The 26821-nt window shown below is 41.5% G+C and overlaps 1 protein-coding gene across 2 annotated transcripts; it reads right to left on the minus strand.

Moving 5' to 3' along the window:
• Positions 1 to 2334: 2334 nt before the first annotated feature.
• Positions 2335 to 11660, minus strand: LOC131723353 (serine/threonine-protein phosphatase 4 catalytic subunit-like). 2 transcript variants are annotated; one of them, XM_059017039.1, is made up of 9 exons: positions 11529 to 11660; positions 9684 to 9897; positions 8833 to 8884; positions 7851 to 7901; positions 7127 to 7228; positions 4335 to 4508; positions 3995 to 4121; positions 3430 to 3619; positions 2335 to 2717 (listed from the first exon to the last, which is right to left on the minus strand). In XM_059017039.1, exons 2-9 carry the CDS (start codon positions 9779 to 9781, stop codon positions 2588 to 2590), a joined length of 924 nt encoding a protein of 307 aa, XP_058873022.1. In that variant the 5' UTR covers positions 9782 to 9897; positions 11529 to 11660; the 3' UTR covers positions 2335 to 2587. The 2 variants fall into 2 exon arrangements, with proteins under 2 accessions (XP_058873022.1, XP_058873021.1); XM_059017038.1 differs by having other exon boundaries at positions 11433 to 11653.
• Positions 11661 to 26821: the final 15161 nt, after the last annotated feature.

The raw sequence follows: 26821 nt of genomic DNA on the forward strand, positions 1-26821 counted from the left end.
AGAGAGAGAGGGAGCGAAAGAGGGGAGAGGGGAGAGAGAGAGAGAGAGAGGGAGTGAAAGAGGGAGAGGGGAGAGAGAGAAGGAGCAAAAGAGGGAGAGACACACTATTTATATAGAGGAAGAGAGGGAGCGAGGGAGAGAGAGAGGGAGTGAAAGAGGGAGAGGGAGAGAGAGAGAGAACAAAAGAGGGAGAGGGAGAGAGAGAAGGAGCAAAAGAGGGAGAGACACACTATTTATATAGAGGAAGAGAGGGAGCGAGGGAGAGAGAGTGAAAGAGGGAGAGGGGGAGAGAGAGAAGGAGCAAAAGAGGGAGAGAGACACTATATTTATATAGAGGGAGAGAGGGAGCAAGAGGGAGCGAGGGAGAGGGAGGGAGTGAGAGAGGGAGCAAAAGAGGGAGAGAGACACTTTATATTTATATAGAGGAAGAGAGGGAGAGAGAGAGGGAGTGAAAGAGGGAGAGAGAGAGAACAAAAAGAGAGAGAGGGAGAGAGAGAAGGAGCAAGAGAGGGAGAGAGACACACTTTTTATATTTATATAGAGGGAGAGGGAGCGAGAGACACTTTATATTTAGATAGAGAAGGAGGGAGCAAGACACAGTCTCTCTCTCTCTCTCTCTCTCTCTCTCTCTCTATATATATATATATATATATATATACACACACACACACACATCGGTTTAAAAAAAAATCTAAACTGACAAAAATATGAGTTCTCACACATGTGTTGCTCACACAGATCCATGAAACTAAAAACATCCCTTCGCAGCCCCCGCACCGGTAACGCAGCTCTGAGCTCGACTCGCTGCGCTTAGGAAGCGCCCTCAAGGACTTATGGACGAAAAACAACATGAACCGAGGTCTCCGTGCACAGAGGGAAACAGATTTTTGTCGGAAAAGTTCAGTAAAACGCTTTTTTAAAAAAAAAAAAATATATATTGAACTCATGCAAACCTTTTTGTGTACATCTGAAAAAAATATAAATAAAGTTTTAACTCTTTATATAAAATACACAAAATGTAAATTTCAAACAGCAATAACGTGTAATTTTTTTTTTTTTTGCGATCAAGGGTGGTGAAATTAAGTTTTCATATATTATTTTGGGGGACTGAAGGAATAATTATATGAAGTTGCATGTGAACTATAACTTCATGCAGTTGGGTAAGTTTTGAGCCTCTCATATAGATGATGGTTGGGGTGAAGCGGTGTAAGGATGGGTGGGGAATGGAATGGGGGATAGTGGGACCAGTTTTAACTGCTTCAGTAGACACCATTTGGTGGTATGACCCTATATGGTTGTTTTTCTTGATATAGGGTTGAAAAGAGTTACAGACGTGGGCTGTAAGGTGATTGGTACAAGACTGAATTAACTGCTGCTTGTTAAAATATTATTGGTGCAATGTTTCGAATAGAGAATGCTGTATATACTGATGTAAAGGGGAATTCAGGCAGATCGCATTTTTCCGAGTACTGATAAAGTACCGGTTGAGTGGGTCTCCGGAGCGCTCTGTAACATCTGTGTTAACCTTCAAATAAATAGACTTGATCTAACTCAACGCGCCTACGGGTTGAATTGTTTGGGGTTAAGTGAACCTCCAGAATTCGTCCCTACAGGACCCCCTTCAAAGTTACAAAACCTCTGAGAGAGAGAGAGAGAGAGAGAGAGAGAGAGAGAGAGAGAGAGAGAGAGAGAGAGAGCAGTGTGGAGTACTGGTGTGGAGTTACCATAGTAATTCATATCATGTCACTTACTTTTGACTTCCAGAGGACTTGCAGAGCGAGACTGGTAATATTTCTCAAGGAGACCCGTCTGAAGGTTTGTACCCATTCCTACCCATTAAAATAGACTAAAGAATTGGATCCTCCTGGTATCAAGACCCTTTCTTTAACCATGGGACCAGCAAGCCGCAACTAAACATGTGCTATACAAGCGCCTTTCCATGCCCTGGTACTGCACATATAATAGGGCAGCAGTGTGGAGTAGCGGTTAGGGCTCTGGACTCTTGACTGGAGGGTCGTGGGTTCAATCCCAGGTGGGGGGGACACTGCTGCTGTACCCTTGAGCAAGGTACTTTACCTAGATTGCTCCAGTAAAAACCCAACTGTATAAATGGGTAATTGTATGTAAAAATAATGTGATATCTTGTAACAATTGTAAGTCGCCCTGGATAAGGGCGTCTGCTAAGAAATAGATAGATTATATATATATATATATATAGTACCCCAAATACTCACTGATGACAATTGTAATAATTTTAAAATTAGATTTTTTCATTCATTCATTCAGGGGTCCCAGTTTTAATGTAAATAAACGAAGCAGTCAAAAAGCCCAGAATACAGCAAGTAATTCATTTATTATTTAGAAAAAAAACCAAAAAAACAAAGCCTCTTTTTTTTCAATCAAGCACCAGAACGTGGAAATAAATCGAATGAAAACAGAGTACTGACAGCCTCTCCTCGGCACAAGACATTGGTCAGATTGGAACGAGAGAGAGAGAGAGAGAGAGAGAGAGAGAGAGAGAGAGGAGGAAGTTGATTCCTTCTGTCACAGGAAGTGTGCAGGCAGGCTGGGGGTCAGGGGGGGTCGGTCACAGGAAGTAGTCAGCGACAGGTTTCTTGGAGGGGATGCCCCTGGTCTCCTGTGGCGCCGCCTCAAAGATGATGAACTCCTTCTGCAGGTGCTCGTCCAGCTCCAGGATCGCAGCCACGTTACCACACCTGAGAGAGAGAGAGGTTAAAACACTATTTAATGTACCCAAAAACTATCAAGACTAACACAGATCTTTAAAATAAAATACTAATAAAATAGAAATAAAGAAATACTTCCTCTTTCCTTTAGCCCCTGAAAAGAAAGTTAGTGTGTAACTGCTGTACCCCTGCAGTGACCTCTAGCAGTATCTGGGAGCCTCTGTACCAACCTCTAGCAGTATCTGGGAGCCCCTCTACCCCTGAAGTGACCTCTAGCAGTATCTGGGAGCCCCTGTACCCCTGCACTGACCTCTAGCAGTATCTGGGAGCCCCTGTACTGACCTCTAGCAGTATCTGGGAGCCCCTGTATCCCTGCAGTGACCTCTAGCAGTATCTGGGAGCCCCTGTACCCCTGCACTGATCTCTAGCAATATCTGGGAGCCCCTGTACCCCTGCACTGACCTCTAGCAGTATCTGGGGGCTCCTGTACCCCTGCACTGCCCTCTAGCAGTATCTGGGAGCCCCTGTACCCCTGTAGTGACCTCTAGCAGTATCTGGGAGTCCCTGTACCCCTGCACTGCCCGGTAGCAGTATCTGGGAGCCCCTGTACCCCTGTAGTGACCTCTAGCAGTATCTGGGAGTCCCTGTACCCCTGCACTGACCGGTAGCAGTATCTGGGAGCCCCTGTACCCCTGTAGTGACCTCTAGCAGTATCTGGGAGCCCCTGTACCCCTGCACTGACCGGTAGCAGTAGTTAGGGGCGGACCACACGGTCAGCACCGTCTCGTTGAAGTGCCACTTGTAACCCTCCATCACCAGCTGGTGGGCTCTGCAGATCATGTCGATGTCGTTGGCTGCGTTGAACTGAGCGACGACATCGCTGCCGAAGAGATAGCCGGCCCCCCGCGGACTCACCCCCCAGCCTGTGGTGTCTGAGGGGGGGGAAGAGAGAGAGAGAGAGAGAGGGAGAGAGGGGGAGAGAGAGAGAGAGAGAGAGAGAGAGAGTATAACAGTTAGGTTCAAATCCCGGCTCAGCCACTGACTCCCTGTGTGTGTGTGTGTGTGTGTGTGTGACCCTGAGCAAGTCACTTCACCTCCTTGTGCTCCGTCCTTCGGATGAGACGTCAAACAAACGAGCTCCTATTGGAAGTGACTCTGCAGCAGCAGCAGCAGCAGTTGATGATGCAGAGTTCACCCCCCCTAGTCTCTAAGTCGCTTTGGATAAAAGCGTCTGCTGAATGACTCGTTTAATAATAATAATAATAATAATAATAATAATAATAATAATAATAATAAATGCCCGTTACCTTCTGGGTCGGACCACAGCAGATCACACATGGGCCCGTCGTGCGGCACTTCCTGTTTCCTGTCTATCGTTCTGATCTGGTCCAGAGTCTGAATGGAGGGGGAGAGGCCTCCATGCACGCAGAATATCTACAGAGAGAGAGAGAGAGAGAGAGAGAGAGAGAGAGAGAGACAGAGAGAGAGGTCTTCCGTTACACACATCGTATTACAACCCTCGTTCTGAGACTCCTGTTGCACAGCAATGTCACCCATTCTAGGTTTTACTACCAGCTTGATCGGCCCCCAGTGTGTCTAGCTAACAAGCTCAGGTGTGTCCTCCCTCCCTCCCTCCCTCACACCCACCCTGCCGTCGATGATAGCGGAGAGGCTCAGGTAGTCGAAGATCTCGGTGCAGTATCTCCACACAGTCACAGAGCCGTACTTCCTCAGGCACTCATCGTAGAATCCGTACACCTGCGTGATCTGCCGGGACTCGTGGTTCCCTCGGATCAGGGTGATTCTGTCTGGATAGCGCACCTGGAGACACGGAACAACGAGAGAGGGGTCAGGTCAACACTTCAAATCATCATCATTATTATTATTACTATTAACGAGTCATTTAGCAGAGACCCTTTTATCCAAAGAGGCTTACAGAGCCTCCTTTTATAACCACAGCTGTGGCCACAAGTTTTGCATCATCCCCCTCTATATAGAATGAACTCCCTCAGCTTCACAGAGTCCAATGAAAGCTGCTGAATAATGTTCCCTTGTTAACATATTGAATTTGCACCCCCTCTATATAGAATGAACTCCCTCAGCTTCATAGAGTCCAATGAAAGCTGCTGAATAATGTTCCCTTGTTAACATATTGAATTGCACCCCCTCTATATAGAATGAACTCCCTCAGCTTCACAGAGTCCAATGAAAGCTGCTGAATAATGTTCCCTTGTTAACATATTGAATTCCACCCCCTCTATATAGAATGAACTCCCTCAGCTTCATAGAGTCCAATGAAAGCTGCTGAATAATGTTCCCTTGTTAACATATTGAATTGCACACCCTCTATATAGAATGAACTCCCTCAGCTTCATAGAGTCCAATGAAAGCTGCTGAATAATGTTCCCTTGTTAACATATTGAATTGCACACCCTCTATATAGAATGAACTCCCTCAGCTTCATAGAGTCCAATGAAAGCTGCTGAATAATGTTCCCTTGTTAACATATTGAATTGCACACCCTCTATATAGAATGAACTCCCTCAGCTTCATAGAGTCCAATGAAAGCTGCTGAATAATGTTCCCTTGTTAACATATTGAATTGCACCCCCTCTGTATAGAATGAACTCCCTCAGCTTCATAGAGTCCAATGAAAGCTGCTGAATAATGTTCCCTTGTTAACATATTGAATTGCACACCCTCTATATAGAATGAACTCCCTCAGCTTCATAGAGTCCAATGAAAGCTGCTGAATAATGTTCCCTTGTTAACATATTGAATTGCACACCACTTTGTAGTTTTCCCCAGATAATTAACAAAAAAACTTACTGAAAATAATGTGACATTTTGAAATCTAACATGAAACTCACTGGACTGCTTTCATGGCTTCCGGCAGACCTGTTTTTTTGCAATATAATTTTGTAGTTTCTCTTTGATTACATAAAATATCTAAATTATGTTTGTTTTTTTTAATTATATAGATCTCAATCCTAAATTGAAGATTTTTTTTTCTATAAATACACAATACAGAAGATTATAGGGACAGAAAGAATAAATCTGGTGAATACAAAGGATACAAGCACAGTGACGCAACCCTCATGCTTGTGGGTTTAAAGTCTTTAAAATCAACACGATTACACTGAAGAGGGCTAAAAAGAAGTTGCCACTGAAATTAGGACTAGTACAAAAAAGAAACATCCAGGAATAACACAAGCTGACGTTTCTTAAACAAATTCACGCGGCTTTCTCAGCTCGTTCAGCCTCCTTCGACAGTGAATTTAAAAAAAATTAAAAACGCACGCTTTGTTCTAAGATAGCGAGTCGTTTGGATCTCGTTTGCCTTGTTGCGTTTATTTTTTTTTTTTTTGTAAAAGCGTTCTGGGAGGCTGCGGGCACAAACTATTTGTCTAAACGCCATTGATACACTGCAAAAGGAGGCTGTGTGGTCCAGTGGTTAAAGAAAAGGGCTTGTAACCAAGAGGTCCCCGGTTCAAATCCCACCTCAGCCACTGACTCATTGTGTGATCCTGAGCAAGTCACTTAACCTCCTTGTGCTCCGTCTTTCGGGTGAGACGTAGTTGTAAGTGACTCTGCAGCTGATGCATAGTTCACACACCCTAGTCTCTGTAAGTCGCCTTGGATAAAGGCGTCTGCTAAATAAACAAGTAATAATAATAATAATACTAAAAACGAGCTTCCCAGAGTGGGGAAACAGACTTCATTTGATGTAGCGGGTCTTTGTTTGTTGGTCAATTCAAATTGGCTTCGAAACTAAAAGCAGGTGACGTAAACAAACCCAGCTGTATGAATGGGGAATTGTATGTAAAAATAATGTGATATCTTGTAACAATTGTAAGTCGCCCTGGATAAGGGCGTCTGCTAAGAAATAAATAATAATAATAATAATAATAATTATGCTTCTTAAAGTATAAATTCCTTTGAATGGGAATTAGAATTGGGGGATTGATTTTAGAAGGGGTTAGGGGCGGTACACACGAGGCAGAGGAACAAGTGGATTAAACGTGGTTGTATCCTGGGACACTATCACCCTTCATTTAAATATGCTTTATTTTGCTCTTATCTGCCCCCTATTTTACTGCATTTAATCCTGTACCTCAGAATATTGTAATCTGCCAAGTGTTTAACCTGTAGTATTTTGTACTTAATCATATCCTGATGTAACTATCACTATTTAATCATATCCTGATGTAACTTTCACTATTATCTGCTGTATTATTGAATTGTGATTTGTCACACTTGAGAATTATTGTATTTCTTGTTCTTATTGTATGACTTATATTGTAACACTTGAATGTATTTGCTTGCGATTGTAAGTCGCCCTGGATAAGGGCGTCTGCTAAGAAATAAATAATAATAATAATAATAATAATAATAATAATAATAATAATAATAATAATAATAATAAAACCCGAACGGACCTTAAGCGCGAGGAGGAGCAGGAACGTCTCGACGCTGTAGAACCCTCGGTCCACAAAGTCGCCCATGAAGAGGTAATTCGTTTCTGGAACATCGCCCCCTACCTGCAGAAACAAAACATGCATTCATATTATTATTATTATTATTATTATTATTTATTTCTTAGCAGACGCCCTTTTCCAGGGCGACTTACAATTGTTACAAGATGTCACATTATTTTTACAAACAATTCCCCATTTATACAGTTGGGTTTTTTACTGGAGCAATCTAGGTAAAGTACCTTGCTCAAGGGTACAGCAGCAGTGTCCCCCCCACCTGGGATTGAAGCCACAACCCTCCGGTCAAGAGTCCAGAGCCCTAACCACTACTCCACACTGCTGTCAAATCATTGTCTCCATGTTATCTATATCCCTAGCTATTAAAATGTATTTATATCCATCTATAGATATCCACCAGCAGCAGTGTCCCCGAGCTGGGATTGAACCCCAGAGAGACAGACACACACAGACAGAGAGACAGACAGACACACACAGAGTGAGACACACACACAGAGCAAGACACACAGAGACAGACAGAGAGACACACACAGACAGAGACACACACACACACACAGACAGACAGACAGACACGCACACACACACAGACAGAGAGAGAGAGACACACACACAGACACAGACAGACACAGTCAGACACACACACAGTTTTATATGAATTGTAAAAACTCACTCTGAAAAGTTCTTTGAGGTCATAAAACTGCCCATGAATATCACCACATACCTGAACAGGGAGGAAACACAATATATAAAAAAGGCAGGTGAGGTTCCAACACGTTCACGTTTCACTTAAGATTTATTTCCGGTTGTACAGCGTTCAAAACAGCAGCCCTGGGGTCAATTCTCATTAGAATCGCAGCGGGACTGCGTGCTGAAACTGCCAGTACAATCCTGTTTAGTACAATTACTTACAATTACGCTGCAGGGACTATAAAATGACCCTAAAAACAGTAACTGTATAGCCTCTAGTCTGGAGGTCGCCGGTTCGAGTCCAGGCTATTCCACAGCTGACCGTTGAGGACCGTCGCCCAGGGGGAGGGGAGGGGAGGGTGGGTTTAGGTCGGCCAGGGTGTCCACGGCTCACCAGCGCCCCCCTGTGGTCTGGCCGGGCGCCTGCGGGCTTGCCTGTAAGCTGCCCCAGAGCTGCGTTGTCCTCCGACGCTGTAGCTCCGAGGCGGCTGCGCGGTGAGTCTGCAGCGTGTAAAGAAGCGGGCGGCTGACGGCACACGCTTCGGAGGACAGCGTGGGTTCATCTTCACCCCTCCAGAGTCAAGCGCAGGGGGGTGCTAGCGGGGAGCTGAGCCTAAAAACAACTGGATATGCCAAATTGGGAAAAAATAAATAATTGGGGGTAAAATTTAAACTAAAGCCTACACATTTTAAAATATAAAATAAAATAAAAACAAAATAAAAAGTGTACGAACCTCTCTCTCTCTCTCTCTAACCACTACTCCACACTGCATAATGAATGACAATAATGACTTGGACCAATTAAGTGCCTATTAGAAGCTTAAATGGTCCAATTTATTAATTTAGGGTACATTTGGAATAAAAACCAGGAGGGGTGCAGCCCCCCCCCCCCCCCCCCCCCCCCCCCCCAGGACGGGGGAGGGTGAATCGGGGGGGGGGGGGGGGGGTTCATCAACGTGACTTACTGTTACCGGAGAATCAATCCTCTGAACGTTGCTTTCTTCAATGAGAATCTCTCTGGAGGTAAGAGAAAAAACACAGAAATCAATCAAAGTGAAAAACATCATCCTAGAAAGTCTTTTAAAAGTGCCTTAAAGTATTCTTAAGTTTGAAATGTGTTACTTTGTGAAGCACACCACAAAAAAAAATCCATCATCCTGCCTTCACACATTTTTGTCACTTATTTCCATTTAAAATTTGGGGACCCAAGGATGAAAAACTGCCGTGTAATTGGAGTCTTATTACCACCCCTGCAATAATAATAATAATAATAATAATAATAATAATAATAATGCTGGTTATCATCACAGGGATGGGAATCAGACTCCCGTTGCACAGCAGTGTAATCCAGTCCTTGGTTTCGCTAGGAGTTTAGTAATAAGACACACCTGAGCTTGTTAGCTAGACACACTGGGGGCTGATCAAGCTGGTAGTAAAACCTGGACTGGATAACACTGCTGTGCGATAGGAGTTTGATTCCCATTATTAAAATCGGTCATTCAGCGGATGCTTTTATCCAAAGCGACTTACAGAGACTGGGGGGGATGAACTCTGCATCATCAACAACTGCTGCTGCTGCTGCTGCTGCTGCTGCTGCAGAGTCACTTCCAATAGGACCTTGTTTGTTTGACGTCTCATCCGAAGGACGGAGCACAAGGAGGTGAAGTGACTTGCTCAGGGTCACACACACTAAGTGGCCGAGCCGGGATTTGAACCTCCTGGTATCAAGACCCCTTTTCTCTAACCGCTGGAGCAGCGAACGAACCTCCCACCTGTATATAAAATCTAAAACACGCAGCCAACGCGGTTTCCTCACCTGGCTTTGGCACAGAGGGCTTTCACTTCGTTCTCCTTGATCAGTTCACACTTGCGTAGCTGCTCAATCTGTCTGTCCAGGTCGCTGATATCTGCCATGGCTCACAGACACAGACAGACAAGCCAGCCAGCGAGCGAGCGAGGGGGGGGAGGGGGGGGGTACTGCAGCAAGGAGACCCAGATGAAGAGAGGGAGAGATAGGTGATTGGATGACACTGTGGAGGAGAGAGAGAAAGGAAGGAGAGAGAGACAGAAAGGAGAGCGAGAGGGAGAAGGAGAGCGAGAGAGGAAGGAGCGAGAGGGAGAGAGAAAGGAGAGGGAGAGGAAGGAGAGCGAGAGGGAGAAGGAGAGCGAGAAGGAGAGCGAGAGGGAGAAGGAGAGCGAGAGAGAGGAAGGAGAGCGAGAGAGAGGAGAGAGAGATAGAGAGAGGTTAAACCCGCTCTATAAAACACAAGGATCTTAAAATAAAAGACTAATACATAGAAGTGTCTTCCCCTTTCTTTAGCCCTGATAGGACAGCAGTGTGGAGTAGTGGTTAGGGCTCTGGACTCTTGACTGGAGGGTCGTGGGTTCAATCCCAGGTGGGGGGGACACTGCTGCTGTACCCTTGAGCAAGGTACTTTACCTAGATTGCTCCAGTAAAAACCCAACTGTATAAATGGGTAATTGTATGTAAAAATAATGTGATATCTTGTAACAATTGTAAGTCGCCCTGGATAAGGGAGCGCCTGCTAAGAAATAAATAATAATAATAATAATAATAATAATAATAATAATAATATAAACTTAAAACCAGAACCGGGATTCCTACCGGCAGTATAATTTATATTGGTAATAACATAACTACAAAATTCAACGACAAACGTTTCGAAGACACGGGGAAAAAATAAAATAATAACTGCTACAGTAGAAACGCCAGCGACTACGAATTTGTTTACTTTAGTATGTATTATTAATTCGACACGGTTGCGTGTTTTAATAATAGTTATGAGTTAAAAATTAAAAATTAAACTCCAAACGGGATGCAGCCGGAAGATTTTAACTTTATTTTTCTTTAATTTTTTTTAAATACGATACCTGTAATCCGTCTCTATGTTGTATTGTTTATTAAAAAGCAAACAGCATTAATTAATTCCGTTATACATTCAATTTATACAGCAATATCATTTTTACATCGACAAATGAAGCGGGTCACTATCTGGCAGGTTCCACGGCGTTTGCGCAGACAGGGCCTATCTGGTTGAGATAGATGGGGGATTACAATTTGGCAGGTGCCATCCCAAAACACACGGCGGTCTTTTTTTTTTTCAATTTTTAAATTAATACCTTAATAATAATAAATAAATAAATAAAAAAATAAAACTCAGAACCACAAACCGTCGTCCCGAACAGATAGAAAAGATATTATCCGTTTGTTTTCAGGAGATACATCTGAAATTGTGAGAGAAACTGTCGATGTGCAAAAAATATCGCCATTTTAGAAAAATACGAAGGAGAAAACCCTCCGGACGCGTTTAAATGTTTTAAATTGTTTTCAATACACGTTTTAATAAAACAACAAGCCGTCGTAAAAGTGTCATTTTAAAAAAAATAAAAAATAAACGTTAAAACAACGCTGTAAATAAATCGTTACCAAAATAAAACCAAAAACTACCAAACCAAACGCCGGTTACGACAACACAGCAGAAATGTTTAACGATAAAACAAAATAAAAAAAACAACGATATATACTGAATTAAAACCGACTTACCGGACGAAACTGAAACGTAAACGGCGAACACATACCAATTAAACGACTCCCTTGATAAAATTAAACTTATTTTTTCCTTATTTATTTATTTATTACCTGTGAATTTTTTAAAAAAAAAAAAGTTTTGATATTTCTCTCTCTCTCAATCTCCGCTCCGCGTCGAAAAAAAGAAATACGCGCGCCGCTTCCGGTCCCGGGTGCGCGATCCCGGTCCGCGCCGCCGATAAAAACCGGCTTGTGCGCGTTCGCGAGGGAAGGCAGCGTGGACGCGCTTAGCGGTGAACTCGACATCCCTCCTCGACTTTCCCAAGGTGTCGAGTTTAACGTAGCGGGGGAAAAACATGCAAACCTATAAAAACAACCATATGGATCATTTGTAGCCGCGGTGTAATAATAGTGCAACTTGAAAGCCGGCTTTTGAAATGAATAATTACACACCGTGCTGTTTGTTTCAATACGAGGAAGTAGAAGAAACGTGAAAACGAAAGTGATTGTAAAAGGTTAGAGGAGAAAAACAGCAACTAAGGGTTTATTTCTGGTTTTGCACACGATTATTAGCGTATTTAAAAGCAGAAAAGCAGAAATTACCGATGAGGGAGAACGCAGGGCACAGATCTGTTATATATGAAGTCAAAGTAAAATCAGCGGGAGCAGATCTGTATTGATTTGACACGGCGCTGTAGTTCATCGAGTTCATGCGGAGTCATTGATCCTTTTTATAAGAACATAAGAAAGTTTCCAAACGAGAGGAGGCCCCATTCGGCCCATCTTGCTCGTTTGGTTGTTAGTAGCTTATTGATCCCAGAATCTCATCAAGCAGCTTCTTGAAGGATCCCACGGTGTCAGCTTCAACAACATTACTGGGGAGTTGGTTCCAGACCCTCACAATTCTCTGTGTGAAAAAGTGCCTCATATTTTCTGTTCTGAATGCCCCTTTATCTAATCTCCATTTGTGACCCCTGGTCCTTGTTTCTTTTTTCAGGTCAAAAAAAGTCCCCAGGATCGACATTGTCTATACCTTTTAGGATTTTGAATGCTTGAATCAGATCAATATCCTTTTTGTAACGAGGTGACCAGAACTGAACACAATATTCTAGATGAGGTCTTACTAATGCATTGTAGAGTTTTAACATTACTTCCCTTGATTTAAATTAAACACTTCTCACAATATATCCGAGCATCTTGTTGGCCTTTTTTATACCTTCTCCACATTGTCTAGATGAAGACATTTCTGAGTCAACATAAACTCCTAGGTCTTTTTCATAGATTCCTTCTTCAATTTCACTATCTCCCATATGATATTTATAATGCACATTTTTATTGCCTGCATGCAATACTTTACACTTTTCTCTATTAAATTTCATTTGCCATGTGTCTGCCCAGTTCTGAATGCTGTCTAGATCATTTTGAATAACCTTTGCTGCTGCAACAGTGTTTGCCACTCCTCCTATTTTTGTGTCGTCTGCAAATTTAACGAGTTTGCTTACTATTGCAGAATCTAAATCATTAATCTAGATTAGGAATAGCAGATTAGCTCTTTAGAAAGTACCCTCTGTCGTTTTTCAAAATCTATATTTATCATGAAATGTTTTAATTATTTATCTTTTAATTTTTTAATTGTATTTATTTCGTTTTGATTGAGGGCCGGAGCTGCATTTTTTCATTGATAATAACAATAAAATCTCTTTGAGAGAAACCTGGAGTCTGCTTGTTTCTCACTTTAACCCATTAAGATTTTTTTAAATGGCTATTTTTTATGATTGTTACATAAAGCACATCTCTCATAATTCATAACGTTTATAAAAAACACATTCTCCCCGATCCGCCTGCCCGCACTGAATGGAGGAAGCGCAGTAACAGCTCACCAGCGCCCTCTCGTGGACAAAAACAAGGTACACTTTATAACAGTATTTAATTATTTTATTAATTCTTGCTTGTTAATAATAACAAAAACATTTTTTAAAGCGATTTATTTTGTAAGACGGTCCTTATTTTTCTGTATAAGAGAATTGAATCTATTCACTCTTGAACAAAGAAGACTACGCGGCGATCTGATTCAAGCATTCAAAATCCTAAAAGGTATAGACAGTGTCAACCCGGGGGACTTTTCTAACCTGAAAAAAGAAACAAGGACCAGGGGTGACAAATGGAGATTAGATAAAGGGGCATTCAGAACAGAAAATAGGAGGCACTTTTTTTACACAGAGAATCGTGAGGGTCTGGAACCAACTCCCCATTAATGTTGTTGAAGCTGACACCCTGGGATCCTTCAAGAAGCTGCTTGATGAGATTCTGGGATCAATAAGCTACTAACAACCAAACAAGCAAGATGGGCTGAATGGGGCCTCCTCTCGCTTGTAAACTTTCTTATGTTTCTTATTTTCGTACGTGTGGAAAAAACAAAACAAAAACATTTTTCAAGTTCAGGAAATAAAAAAAAAAAAAAAAAATCTTATATATTTAGTGTTGGCGTCAAGGATAAGAAACGTTGTTCGTTTTATAACAGAGTCGTTTATTTTATTTATTTATTTTTCATAATCAAGGATTATCAACAAAAAAAAAATAAACAAATAAAAAAAAAATTTAAATTTAAAATAAAAAAAAAAAACGGTTCTCATCTCGCGCTCGGTTCCCAGCTCGCGCTCCGCTCTTTTGACTGAGCGCTCGAGCGCGCTAACGGCTGTTTTCTTTTCTGAGGTAAAGAAAGTCATTTTCTGCTCCGCCTGAGGTAAGTCGTTTATATCGTTTTAAAATGATTTTCAAGTCTATTTTTTTCTTCATTTAAATTAATAATAATTAAAAAAAAAACATAGCGGTCTTTCTGATGCGTTGTCTTGTAGAGTTGTTGAGAAAATTTAAATATACCAGCACTTGAGGAGGTTAATTCACTTTGTCGTCTTTTGTAAGAGGTTTTTATAACATGTCAAATGTATAACTTGCTTATAAAATGATTTGATAATGACATTCTTAATTGTATTAATACTTGTACTGTGATTCTTGAAATGTGTTTTTTGTTTACGACTGTAAGTCGCCCTGGATAAGGGCGTCTGTGCTAATAAATAAATAAATAAATAAATAAATAAATAAATAAATAATAATAATAATAATAATAATAATAATAATAATAATAATAATAATAATAATAATAATGTATTGGTTATGTATTACTTATCCCGGTTACTCGTGGGTGGACGCGGGTGGATTCCGTCCACGCTCTATTTTTGGTGAAGCGTCATTTTTCACAGTCCATCATCCCTGTTAGTTATCTTCAATAGTAACCTTATTTTTTTGCCCCAATAATTAATTATTTCACGTTCCCGACGCAATTTATCCCTGTATTGATTCTGTGTGAGCTGTCTGGCTACACAGCCACTGCAGTCTTGTAATGAAATTTACATTTCTAAAATAAACGAAGTGAAAACTTATACCTGACTTTTTTTTCATTTAAAACTGACAAACGAAACACTCTCCGACAGACTCAATGAAAAAATAAAATCACACCCCACACACACCGCCTCCCTTATCGATCCTGCGATCCTATAGCATCTCTCGATGTGCTGAAAATAATGATTGTGAAAGCGTATAATCCCAAGCGAAAGTTATTTAATATCACCTCGGTGTTTAAATAACACCGCACAGGCGATCATATAAAGCCTCCTGTTTATTTTATTGCATACATTTTGTCATGTTATTTGTGATCTGCTATTTAGTCACATTTTAATGTATATTTTTTCCTTTATTTTTTTAATTGTATGCGTTTTATTGCTTGTTTCTTATTTCTGTGATGCCTGTATGGTCTTTATAGTTTATTGTAAGAGCGTTCTGCGGTGCTATATTGTAAGTAAAAGAGTGTTGGGCTAACATCGGATTTTGTTTTAGTTTTGATTTGCGAGCTGCAGTTGCATGCTCTTTGTTTTACGGCTTAGCATTTGTTTATTTAGCAGACGCCTTTATCCAAGGCGACTTACAGGGACTCGGGTGTGTGAACTATGCATCAGCTGCAGAGTCACTTACAACTACGTCTCACCCAAAAGACAGAGCACAAGGAGGTTAAGTGACTTGCTCAGGGTCACACAATGAGTCAGTGGTAGAGGTGGGATTTGAACCGGGGACCTCCTGGTTACAAGCCCTTTTCTTTAACCACTGGACCACACAGCCTCCAGCATGCAGCAATGGTATTTCCAGTGAGGCGAGGTTTGTCAGAGAGAGAATAGCCCTTTGGGGTGTCTCGATGCAGCGAGTGCATGTCGTTTACAGAGGGCCAGGGACTGAGGAGATCAAGATTGGTATTGGTTATAAGTTCGCTGAGAAGCAGAGATTTTGTTAGTCAGAGAGCGACAAGCGACAATTGAAAAAAGGAGATTTTCAAATGTGTAGCCGGGGGAGGGGTTGGGTTGGGGGGGGGGGGGGGGGGGGGGTGTAGGAATGGAGCCTCTAGTAGCCATTGGGAGGGATTTATACTGTGTGTGTGTCAGTGTGTGTGGGGGGGGTTGGTAGGAGTATGAATGAGGTCTCTAATAGCCGGGGGGGGGGGGGGGGAGTAGGAATGAGGTCTCTAGGAGTCAGTGGGAGGGATTTGGGAAAGATCCGTCTCGTTCCGCCGGCTCCCTGGACGTGTGACCCTTCGGCTGGCTTTCCAAGCCGATTTATACTGTCCTGCAGGAGAGCGGGTCCAGTTTACACGCTATCAAAATTCACTTCAATCTGCCACAGCTATTAAACGCTACAGAAAATGATTGACTTCAACCAGCTGATGTAGTTACATCAGCAAAATTCAAATTTACTTCCCAATCGCTATTTTCTTCCTTCTAACTGCAAACAGCAACAGCTGCTCCACATTGCGTAACCGTGTAGAGTCCACTCGCAGCGCACAGGTCCCCTAGAAAGTGTCCTGAGGGCATCGGATGATTCTTAATGGTTAGGTTTAGGGTTAGGGTTAAGTTTTATGGTTGGGGTCAGGGTGGGTTGATTTCGTAGACTTGACGAGCTCACGAATCATCTGATGCACTCAGCACAGTTTCTAGCGGATAACCCTTTACTCTGCGAGTCCACTCACTATTTTAAATCTAACCCCGCTTATTACGCACATGCTTGTTTTTTTGAGTGGGGGGTAAGCTGATTGGCTGGAAGATTTTGTAATACTGTCGGGCTGACTCAGCCATCTTTACCCCATCAGACTTAGCAGGTTAGCTAGGAAACCAAAGCTGGCTTCAGAAAGATGCATTTGAATTAAAGATGGATACAAGCATCAAGGATCATATTGTAGACGCTCTGGATGAATTGGGTAAATCCAAACTGAGGAGATTTAAATACCACCTGTGCAAATGGAATAAGGAGCTGGACATCCCAAAGCAAAGAATACAGGCAGCGGACACCAATGAACTGGCGGAACTGATAATCGGGAATTACGCGCAAACGGCTGTCGAAGTCACTGTAAACGTTTTAAAAGGCATTGAAGAAAAAAGTCTAGCCAAGCGACTAGCAAAGAGGACCAGTGATGGTAAGAAACCTTGTTATTGCTCTTCATCTGACCTGTCAACGGGCTTTGAAATTGCGATTGGGTTGGTTTCACTTTTGTTTTTGTTTTGCTGTACTTCCTGACTAAATAAAGAAGAGATGTGGATCCATATTCATCAAATATTAAGTTTGAAAGAACCGTTTTGTTCAGGACTTTATAAAAAGCAATTTTAAAAGCATAGTACAGCGGTTCTGGTGTTGTAACGAATTCAGTACCCCTTCAGAAATATGGAGCCCCTGGCGCATTCGCAGGTTAAAATGAGATCGTCCCACGGACACGGCTAATTTTTCTTTTGTTATTATTTGTTTATTTAGCAGATGCCTTTATCCAAGGCGACTTACAGAGACTAGGGTGTGTGAACTCTGCATCAGCTGCAGAGTCACTTACAACTACGTCTCACCCGAAAGACAGAGCACAAGGAGGTTAAGTGTCTTGCTCAGGGTCACACAATGAGTCAGTGGCTGAGGTGGGATTTGAACCGGGGACTTCCTGGTTACAAGCCCTTTTCTTTAACCACTGGACCACACAGCCTTTTGCTCGTGTCTGACGTAAAATACGAGCGATGTGCACGCGCAGCAGTTGTCGGCTTCATACTGCAATTACTAACACTTTTGACACGACGGCATGATTTCCATGGGATCAGGGCGCTGCTTAATTACAGCTGAGCCTATGGCCAAACACAGACGTTCATGAAAAATGGGACAACTAGCCAAAAGCGGGACAAAAATAAGATTTAACAAAACTTGTAATGTAATTCTAAATCAGTATAATTAAATGTAATTCAGTTCCAACAGGTCCTCGTTTGTTTGACGTCTCATCCGAAGGAGGTTCAGTGACTTGCTCAGGCTCACACACACACACACAGGGAGTCGGTGGCTGAGTCGGGATTTGAACCTCCTGGTATCAAGACTCTTTCTCTAACCACTGGACCACCAGGCCACAACTGAACAGCGTGTGCTGTGCAAGCGCCTTTCATGTTTCGTTTCAAGAAGTGAGGGAACCATGGCGCCCCTGATACAGTACATGTAGAATATATATGTTTTAAAACACAGTTTTGTTTTTGTGTAATCTGCAGATGAACCAACATGCTGTGCATGCATTACTGGACTTTGCAGCAGCTACCAGCCTATTGTTAATCAGGATTCAGTAAACTCGACAGGTAATATTGATCCTGACATCTTTATATACTGTGACTCTAAACATGTGCAGCTGTGGCCACACGTTTTGCATCACTCTCTAGAATGAACTCACTCAACTTCATAGAGTCCAATGAAAGCTGCTGAATAATGTTCCCTTGTTAACATATTGAATTGCACACCGCTTTGTAGTTTTCCATATGAAAAACAGACACAAATGTGACATTTCAAAATCTAACATAAAATATTAACTGTATTACTATTATGGATTCTGTTAGACTTTTTTTTTGCAATATTATTTGTAGTTTCTTTGATTACACAATGTTAAATAAAAGATCTAAATTATTATTTTCATATATATATATATATATATATATATATATATATATATATATATATATATATATATATATTAATGATGTCTCAATCCTAAAATCCTTGGTGATGCAGAACGTTGGCCACAGATAGATTGTACAACTGGATTGATGGAAGTAGAGCTTCAAGATTGTAGCCCGTAATACTAAATCATTTAATTGTATTGCCTTTTGGTTGAAACAGAAATAATAATGTATAATTTGATATTTACACAATAGAAGCTATAGATTGTATTAGGTTGCATCTCGGGTCTACAGTGACGTGGTTGTCATAGTTACCATAGTAATTCATATCGTGTCACTTACTTTTGACTTCCAGAGGACTTGCAGAGCGAGACTGGTAATATTTCTCAAGGAGACCCGTCTGAAGGTTTGTACCCATTCCTCTATTAAAATAGACTAAAGAATTGGATCCTCCTGGTATCAAGACCCTTTCTTTAACCATGGGACCAGCAAGCCGCAACTAAACATGTGCTATACAAGCTCCTTTCCATGCCCTGGTACAGCACATATAATAGGACAGCAGTGTGGAGTGGTGGTTAGGGGCTCTGGACTCTTGACCGGAGGGTCGTGGGTTCAATCCCAGGTGGGGGACACTGCTGCTGTACCCTTGAGCAAGGTACTTTACCTAGATTGCTCCAGTAAAAACCCAACTGTATGAATGGGGAATTGTATGTAAAAATAATGTGATATCTTGTAACAATTGTAAGTTGCCCTGGATAAGGGCGTCTACTAAGAAATAAATAATAATAGGCCTAAAACTATGGTAGACTTTATTTGCGAATTCATTTTGTAGTTTATTTTGATTACATGATGTTAAATAGAAGATCAACATTATGTTCATATAGTTTTTTTTTTTTTTTTTTTTTTTTTTTTTAATGATGTCTCAATCCTAAAATCCTTGGTGATGCAGAACGTTGGCCACAGATAGATTGTACAACTGGAGTGATGGAAGTAGAGCTTCAAGATTGTAGCCTGTAATGCTAAATCACATCATTTAACTGTATTGCCTTTTGGTTGAAACAGAAATAATAATTTATAATTTGATATTTAAGGTGTTATTTCCAATAGAAGTTATACATTGTATTATCACACAGGTCGCATCTAGGGTCTAAAGCAGGGCTTCTCGAACCCCATCCTGGGGGACCACCTGTGGCTGCTGGTTTTCATTTCAACCAAGCTCACAACTACTAAACTAGAACCTTAATTGAGCGGATAATTTGCTTAATTAAACCTTTTTAATGGTTTTCAGCTCTTAAGCAGTTGCTGAGTTCAAGTTACTTATAACATGTTATGGCTAACTTAATCTGCAACTATGTAAGAGCTGAAAACAATTAAAAAGGGTTAATTAAGCAAATGATCAGTTCAATTAAGGGTCTAGTCCAGTAACTGAGAGCTCGGTTGGAATTAAAACCAGCAGACATGTGAGAGGGTCCCCAGGACCAGATTTGGGAAGCCCTGCTCTACAGTGATGTGGTTGTCATAGTTACCATAGTAATTCATATCGTGTCACTTACTTTTGACTTCCAGAGGACTTGCAGAGCGAGACTGGTAATATTTCTCAACGAGACCCGTCTGAAGGTTTGTACCCATTCCTCTATTAAAATAGACTAAAGAATTGGAACCTCCTGGTATCAAGACCCTTTCTTTAACCATGGGACCAGCAAGCCTAAACAACGTGTGCTATACAAGCTCCTTTCCCCCGCTGGGCACATTTAACCAAACGAGCAAGATGGGCTGAATGGCCTCCTCTCGTTTGTAAACATTCTTATGTTCTTATGTTTCTTTTGTGAAAAAGTGAGGGAACTGTATTAACTGTATTTATTAACTGTAAACGCCCAGACGATTGTTTTCATGGCGCATGATGATCCGTCGCCATGTTAGGTAACATGGATGGAGTGACAGATGGAAGGCATCTCTGACCGTTTGTTTCAGTGGTTGGTCAGCGCACTGTAGAAAAACAACCACGGGGTTAACAGAGGTTTTGGACACTGTATAATAACGAAAAGAAACACCAAAATGCTGAGGAGGAAAAAAATAAAGATTCAAATGAAAAAAAAGAACCATTTTAGATTAAGTTTTTTTGCTGTGTCACATGAGTGTTTTTGACCTGTGTGTATGTTAGGGAACTTTACAGTGAAGGCTAATTCCCAGCATATATTGTATTGTTTGGTGTAAACCTGCTTTTTTCTTTGTGTCTTATTGTTTTATAAATGTGTGCTTTAAAATGCAGCTTCTGTCTCTGAGCCTCTAACTCCTGCTGGTAACATCTTGAGCCGTGACGCTATCCTGCCACACCTTATAAGAGGTAAGAGAATGGATTTGAAAGATGGTCAGAACTCCTTTAAAGGGAGGGGCCAGTGATCATGTTAATAAAGCTAATAAGAGGTGAGAGAATGGATTTTAAAGATGGTCAGAACTCCTTTAAAGGGAGGGGCCAGTGATCATGTTAATAAAGCTAATAAGAGGTGAGAGAATGGATTTTAAAGATGGTCAGCGCTCCTTTAAAGGGAGGGGCCGGTGATCATGTTAATAAAGCTAATAAGAGGTAAGAGAATGGATTTGAAAGATGGTCAGAACTCCTTTAAAGGGAGGGGCCAGTGATCATGTTAATAAAGCTAATAAGAGGTGAGAGAATGGATTTTAAAGATGGTCAGTGCTCCTTTAAAGGGAGGGGCCAGTGATCATGTTAATAAAGCTAATAAGAGGTGAGAGAATGGATTTTAAAGATGGTCAGCGCTCCTTTAAAGGGAGGGGCCGGTGATCATGTTAATTAAGCTAATAAGAGGTAAGAGAATGGATTTTAAAGATGGTCAGTGCTCCTTTAAAGGGAGGGGTCAGTGATCATGTTAATAAAGCTAATAAGAGGTGAGAGAATGGATTTTAAAGATGGTCAGTGCTCCTTTAAAGGGAGGGGCCGGTGATCATGTTAATAAAGCTAATAAGAGGTGAGAGAATGGATTTTAAAGATGGTCAGCGCTCCTTTAAAGGGAGGGGCTGGTGATCATGTTAATAAAGCTAATAAGAGGTGAGAGAATGGATTTTAAAGATGGTCAGAACTCCTTTAAAGGGAGGGGCTGGTGATCATGTTAATAAAGCTAATAAGAGGTGAGAGAATGGATTTTAAAGATGGTCAGCGCTCCTTTAAAGGGAGGGGCCGGTGATCATGTTAATAAAGCTAATAAGAGGTGAGAGAATGGATTTTAAAGATGGTCAGCGCTCCTTTAAAGGGAGGAGCCGGTGATCATGTTAATAAAGCTAATAAGAGGTGAGAGAATGGATTTTAAAGATGGTCAGCGCTCTTTTAAAGAGGGTCTAGATCCATTGAATCGATGAGTGAGTGTTATATTAGGGATATTCCTCAGTAAAATATGTTTCTTTCAGACGTTGTGGAGAATGAAGAGTTGGTAAATACTGAAGTTGCTGATACAAGAAACCCCCCAAGAGGTATGAGCTTAATATTAACTGCATGAAACTGGGTGGAAAGTCAGATTAATAAATAATAATACTATTTTCGTGAACTAGTGTGTTAACATTTGAATTTGAAATGTGAAAAAGTTTAGAAACTGCATTGAAAAGACAGGAGGGTGCCAGCAGTGTTCTGTTGCAGCAACAGCCACCCCTGATGTTACTGTTCTTTCATAGGAGGAAAACAGAGACCAAAAAGGAAGACGAAGAATAGGCCAATGGTGATTAAGCAGGGTGAGTCTTACTTGACCCGACTTTTCTGCTCTCCTTTTAAGAATTCAGTTTATTCCTGTTAAGCCATTCGTGTCTCTCAATCACCACTGAAAAGCATTGATTTAATTCACGATGTTGTTCTGTGAAACAGCTAAACAGCTAAGTGATAAGCCTTCAGCATGTATTATGATTTATGAAACATTATATCTCTTTGCAATATAATAAATGAATTAGTGACAGCTGCAATAATTCAGTTTGGAACATTCACAGTTGAAATGCAGATACTCACAGCAGCTTTCACTCTCTGTTTTGCTGTTGGTTCTCAGTTGTGAACGTGGTAGGCCTCGAATCCTCTCCCCCACACTCTGGGGTCCCGGGTGAAGTTGAAGAAGTGATTGAACCCTCTGTCTTGCTTCTGAGAACCCACAAGGTGCAGCTGATCGACGTGCTGTGCATCGACCCCAGCCCTGCTGTGCAGAGGGCGCACTCCCAGGTAGAGAGACCAGATGTCCCGGCTTGACCAGGACCGTCCGCTTTTCCCATCATGGTTTGAAGATGGAATTTGATCATTTGTCTTTCTCTGGCTGTAAATATCGTAATGAGGGAATTGCTCAGAACCGCCTGCCAGTGCTTTACCTCCAGTCCGCATTGGAAACTCGCTCTGTTCTAAGATATCTGTGTGCTGCTGACTAAGTCTAACCACACCTGTGTTTATTATGTTGTCTGTGTTGTATTGCAATAATGAAATGTTGTATTGCAATAATGGACGTGAAACAGTGTTTGCAATCTTAAACACGTTGCTGGTTTTATTCTGGCTGTTTACAGTATCCTCTCTACCATCAGTCACCTCGTCACATCCGTTTCCCCAACCACTCCCACTTACGATATCCCTGCAAGCACGACACACATTCACAACATCCGGCAACACGTAACCTAGCAACCACACAGCATTAACTGATTTCCAAAACACAACAAACAGAGCAGTAAACGGAACATCAAACAAACGTAACAGTCTGCATTGTATTTGTCCTTCATTGATTTTCAGAACTCCCTTATAAACAAGGCCTCGGTCTCAATGAGTAAATCTTCTGATAATAAACAAACACAAAAAATCAATTGTCCCCAAAGCTTAATGCCCCAGTTTACAACGACGCCAGTCAGGACTCCTTACGTCAAATATGTAAACAGTCGCTGCAGTCCTGTTCAAATATGTTTCCAGAAAACTTGGCCACGGATTGGGAAGGGAAGGCGCAGTGTTTGTGTGTAGCAGTAATCCTGATAAAAACACTCTATCCAAATACGCTTAAACATTTAATCAATCAATCAATCAATCAATCAATCAATCTTTATTTCATATAGCGCCTTTCATAGTGCCCACTATCACAAAGCGCTTTACAAGATAGTGAGGAACAAGGCATAATACATTAAATACAGTGAAATACAGTGAAATACAGGGCACAGGACATTAAATACAAACAGTAAAAAACAATGCAAATACATTAAATACAAGCATGATACACTAAATACAAGGATGCGAATTGTAAACATTGTGGATGTGTGTGTCACACAGAATCGATAAGAGAGTGAAAAACCTGAAATAGCAATTTAGACAACAGCTAATAACAGATATCAGGCTTGAAGAGCATGCAAAGCCAGAGAGAACAAGCGGGTCTTGAGAGCTGATTTGAAGCGAGTCACTATGCTTAAACATTGTATAGTTTAAAGCATTTTTTTTCAATCTATGTGCTTTGGCAATCTGTTCACCCTTCTCCCAGGGGCTGCTGCCCTGGTGGAAGTACCTGAAGGTCAAATCCATCAGCGACCCCTACGAGAAGACCGAGGACCTGCTGGACTTCATCATGGGCAAGGGCAGCGGGGCGGCGCAGGAGTTCATAGAGCTGCTCAGGAAGCTGCAGGACGATTTCCCCACCCTGCCTGCTGAACTGATAGGTAAGAAGCCCCGTCCCTCTTCTCTGACTGTGATGGGGGGAGCTCATTTGGATTCAATAAATCAAGTTTGTGGTTCATGAAATCCTATTGGTTATTTTGTTAAACTGAACCTTTGAAAAAGATCATGTTATTTACAGAACAGTACACTTATAACACTTTGTTTGTCAGGCGACAGGAAGGAGATAGAATCTGAGAATCCTGTTGGTTTGTGCAGTCGATATATAAACAATCCTGAACAGAGGAGAGCGGCGATCACCCACGCACAGGCACCCGGAGATTCACTTACAGGTTTGTCTGGAAGTGATACCTTCCCCTGGTAATGGTTTAACAATACTGAGACACACAAGCAAAACACAGTATAAAAAAGCATGTGTTTTCTGAACTGATGAGCCCACAGTTAGTAAAATCAATACAAACTCAGTAATAGTTAGACTTTCTTAACTGTTATATGAAGCTAATAAGAGGTAAGAGAATGGATTTTAAAGATGGTCAGCACTCCTTTAAAGGGAGGGGCCAGTGATCATGTTAATAAAGTTAATCAGAGGTGAGGGAATGGATTTTAAAGATGGTCAGTGCTCCTTTAAAGGGAGGGGCCAGTGATCATGTTAATAAAGCTAATAAGAGGTGAGAGAATGGATTTTAAAGATGGTCAGTGCTCCTTTAAAGGGAGGGGCCAGTGATCATGTTAATAAAGCTAATAAGAGGTGAGAGAATGGATTTTAAAGATGGTCAGCGCTCCTTTAAAGGGAGGGGCCGGTGATCATGTTAATAAAGCTAATAAGAGGTGAGAGAATAGATTTTAAAGATGGTCAGCGCTCCTTTAAAGGGAGGGGCCGGTGATCATGTTAATAAAGCTAATAAGAGGTGAGAGAATGGATTTTAAAGATGGTCAGTGATGAAGTGCTGTTCACCTGCTTAAATCATATACAGAGGTTAGAGTTTTGTTCAGTGGCTTTCAGCACCCCCACTATAAAAATTATTCCAGCTCCACTGTTCCCATCGCTATTATTTACAACTCTTGTGTTGATTGTTCATCTACCATTCTACTCTAAAGTGACTCAACTTTCTCTTACAGAACCATCCCCTCCTGGAGAGATAAAGGTAGTCTCAGTGGAAATCGATTCTGTTTCTCTGAGCTGGAGCAGTCCTGACAATATGGATGGGATCCCACACACCTTTTACATTACCTACTCTAGCTCTGATAAGAGTGACCAAGACTCCATTACTGCACCCTCCAATTCCACTGTCATCTCTGAGCTGAGACCTGGGAGGGAGTACAGCTTCACAGTCACCACAGTGCTGGAGAATGGGACACAGAGCACACCTGTTTTAACACCTGTGTGTACAAGTAAGAATTATTTATTTGCAATTCTTCTGAATATTAGTCTCAATCTTCTTCGCCGTTACATCAGTTCTCTTTTCTCTTCCAGAACCGTCTCCTCCTGGAGAGATAAAGATAGACTCAATGGAAACCAACTCTGTTTCTCTGAGTTGGGGCAGACCTGCTGGTATGAAAGAGATCCCTCACAGTTTTAAAATCACCTATTCAAGCTCTGTGAAGGACAACCCTCTTTCCATCACTGCACGCTCCAATTCCACTGTCATCTCTAAGCTGAGACCTGGGAGAGAGTACAGCTTCACAGTCACCACAGTGCTGGAGAATGGGACCCAGAGCACGCCTGTTTCAACATCTGTCTGCACAAGTAAGAATTATTTATTTACAACTCTTCTTTTGAATATTACTCTATCAATCTACAGCAGAACCTCAGAGTTACGAACCCCTTGGGAATGGAGGTTGTTCGTAAGTCTGAAATGTCTGGAACTCTGAATATGAGTTTTCAATGGTTTTAATAAATTCCCATCCCTGCTATCTACACCCTCAATCTGGAGACTAATACAAGGATACAGCACAGTAATGCAATACTCATATTAGTATGATTGGTTCTAAAGTCTTTAAAACGATACTATCAATGGAACCAGGCTAAATTTAAGTTACCATTGAAATCGTAACTGTAGCAAAAACACAGATTTAAAAGTCCCGGAGAACGTGGGTTAACGTAGTGCTTGTTTTTTTTTCTTTAATGTCTTCATGCAGCTTGCTCGATCATTTAGACTCCTTTGGCTTTAAAAAACAAAACCTGTGCTTTGTTTAAAACTAAACTGTTTCTAGTAACATTGCCTGCAGTTGCTTTGAAATCTGCCCCCCCTTTGTCTGGATACATTTTTTGGTTCAGTAATTTTGCCTTCATGACCAGCATGCTGCTTATAGGAGTGCCTATCTGGTTGCATTGCACGCATGCCTGAGTGATTGCAGTCTTCCAGCTGAAAGTGGGGTGTTCGCTAGAGCGGTCAGCTTGGAGGTTTGGAGTTTGTAACTCTGGGGTTCTGCTGTACTTTGTCATTACATCCGTTCTCTTTTCTCTTCCAGAACCGTCTCCTCCTGGAGAGATAAAGATAGACTCAGTGGAAACCAATTCTGTCTCTCTGAGCTGGGGCAGTCCTGATAATATTAATGGGATCCCACACACCTTTCACATTACCTACTCTAGCTCTGATAAGAGTCACCAAGACTCCATCACTGCACCCTCCAATTCCACTGTCATCTCTGAGCTGAGACCTGGGAGAGAGTACAGCTTCACAGTCACCACAGAGCTGGAGAATGGGACCCAGAGCACACCTGTTTCAACATCTGTCTGCACAAGTAAGAATTATTTATTTACAACTCTTCTT

The sequence above is a fragment of the Acipenser ruthenus genome, chromosome 54, assembly GCF_902713425.1.
Source record: "Acipenser ruthenus chromosome 54, fAciRut3.2 maternal haplotype, whole genome shotgun sequence".
In the NCBI taxonomy this organism is placed as follows: Eukaryota; Metazoa; Chordata; class Actinopteri; order Acipenseriformes; family Acipenseridae; genus Acipenser; species Acipenser ruthenus.

What these genes read in the sequence shown, in the direction of transcription:
- LOC131723353 (XM_059017039.1), bottom strand. Translation starts at nt 9,781, where the DNA reads ATGGCAGATATCAGCGACCTGGACAGACAGATTGAGCAGCTACGCAAG. An exon ending in GGATTGATTCTCCGGTAACA is followed by an intron (nt 7,902 to 8,832) that starts GTAAGTCACGTT and finishes CTCCCTGTTCAG; the next exon opens with GTATGTGGTGATATTCATGG. An exon ending in GCCCCTAACTACTGCTACCG is followed by an intron (nt 2,718 to 3,429) that starts GTCAGTGCAGGG and finishes TCTCTCTCTCAG; the next exon opens with GTGTGGTAACGTGGCTGCGA.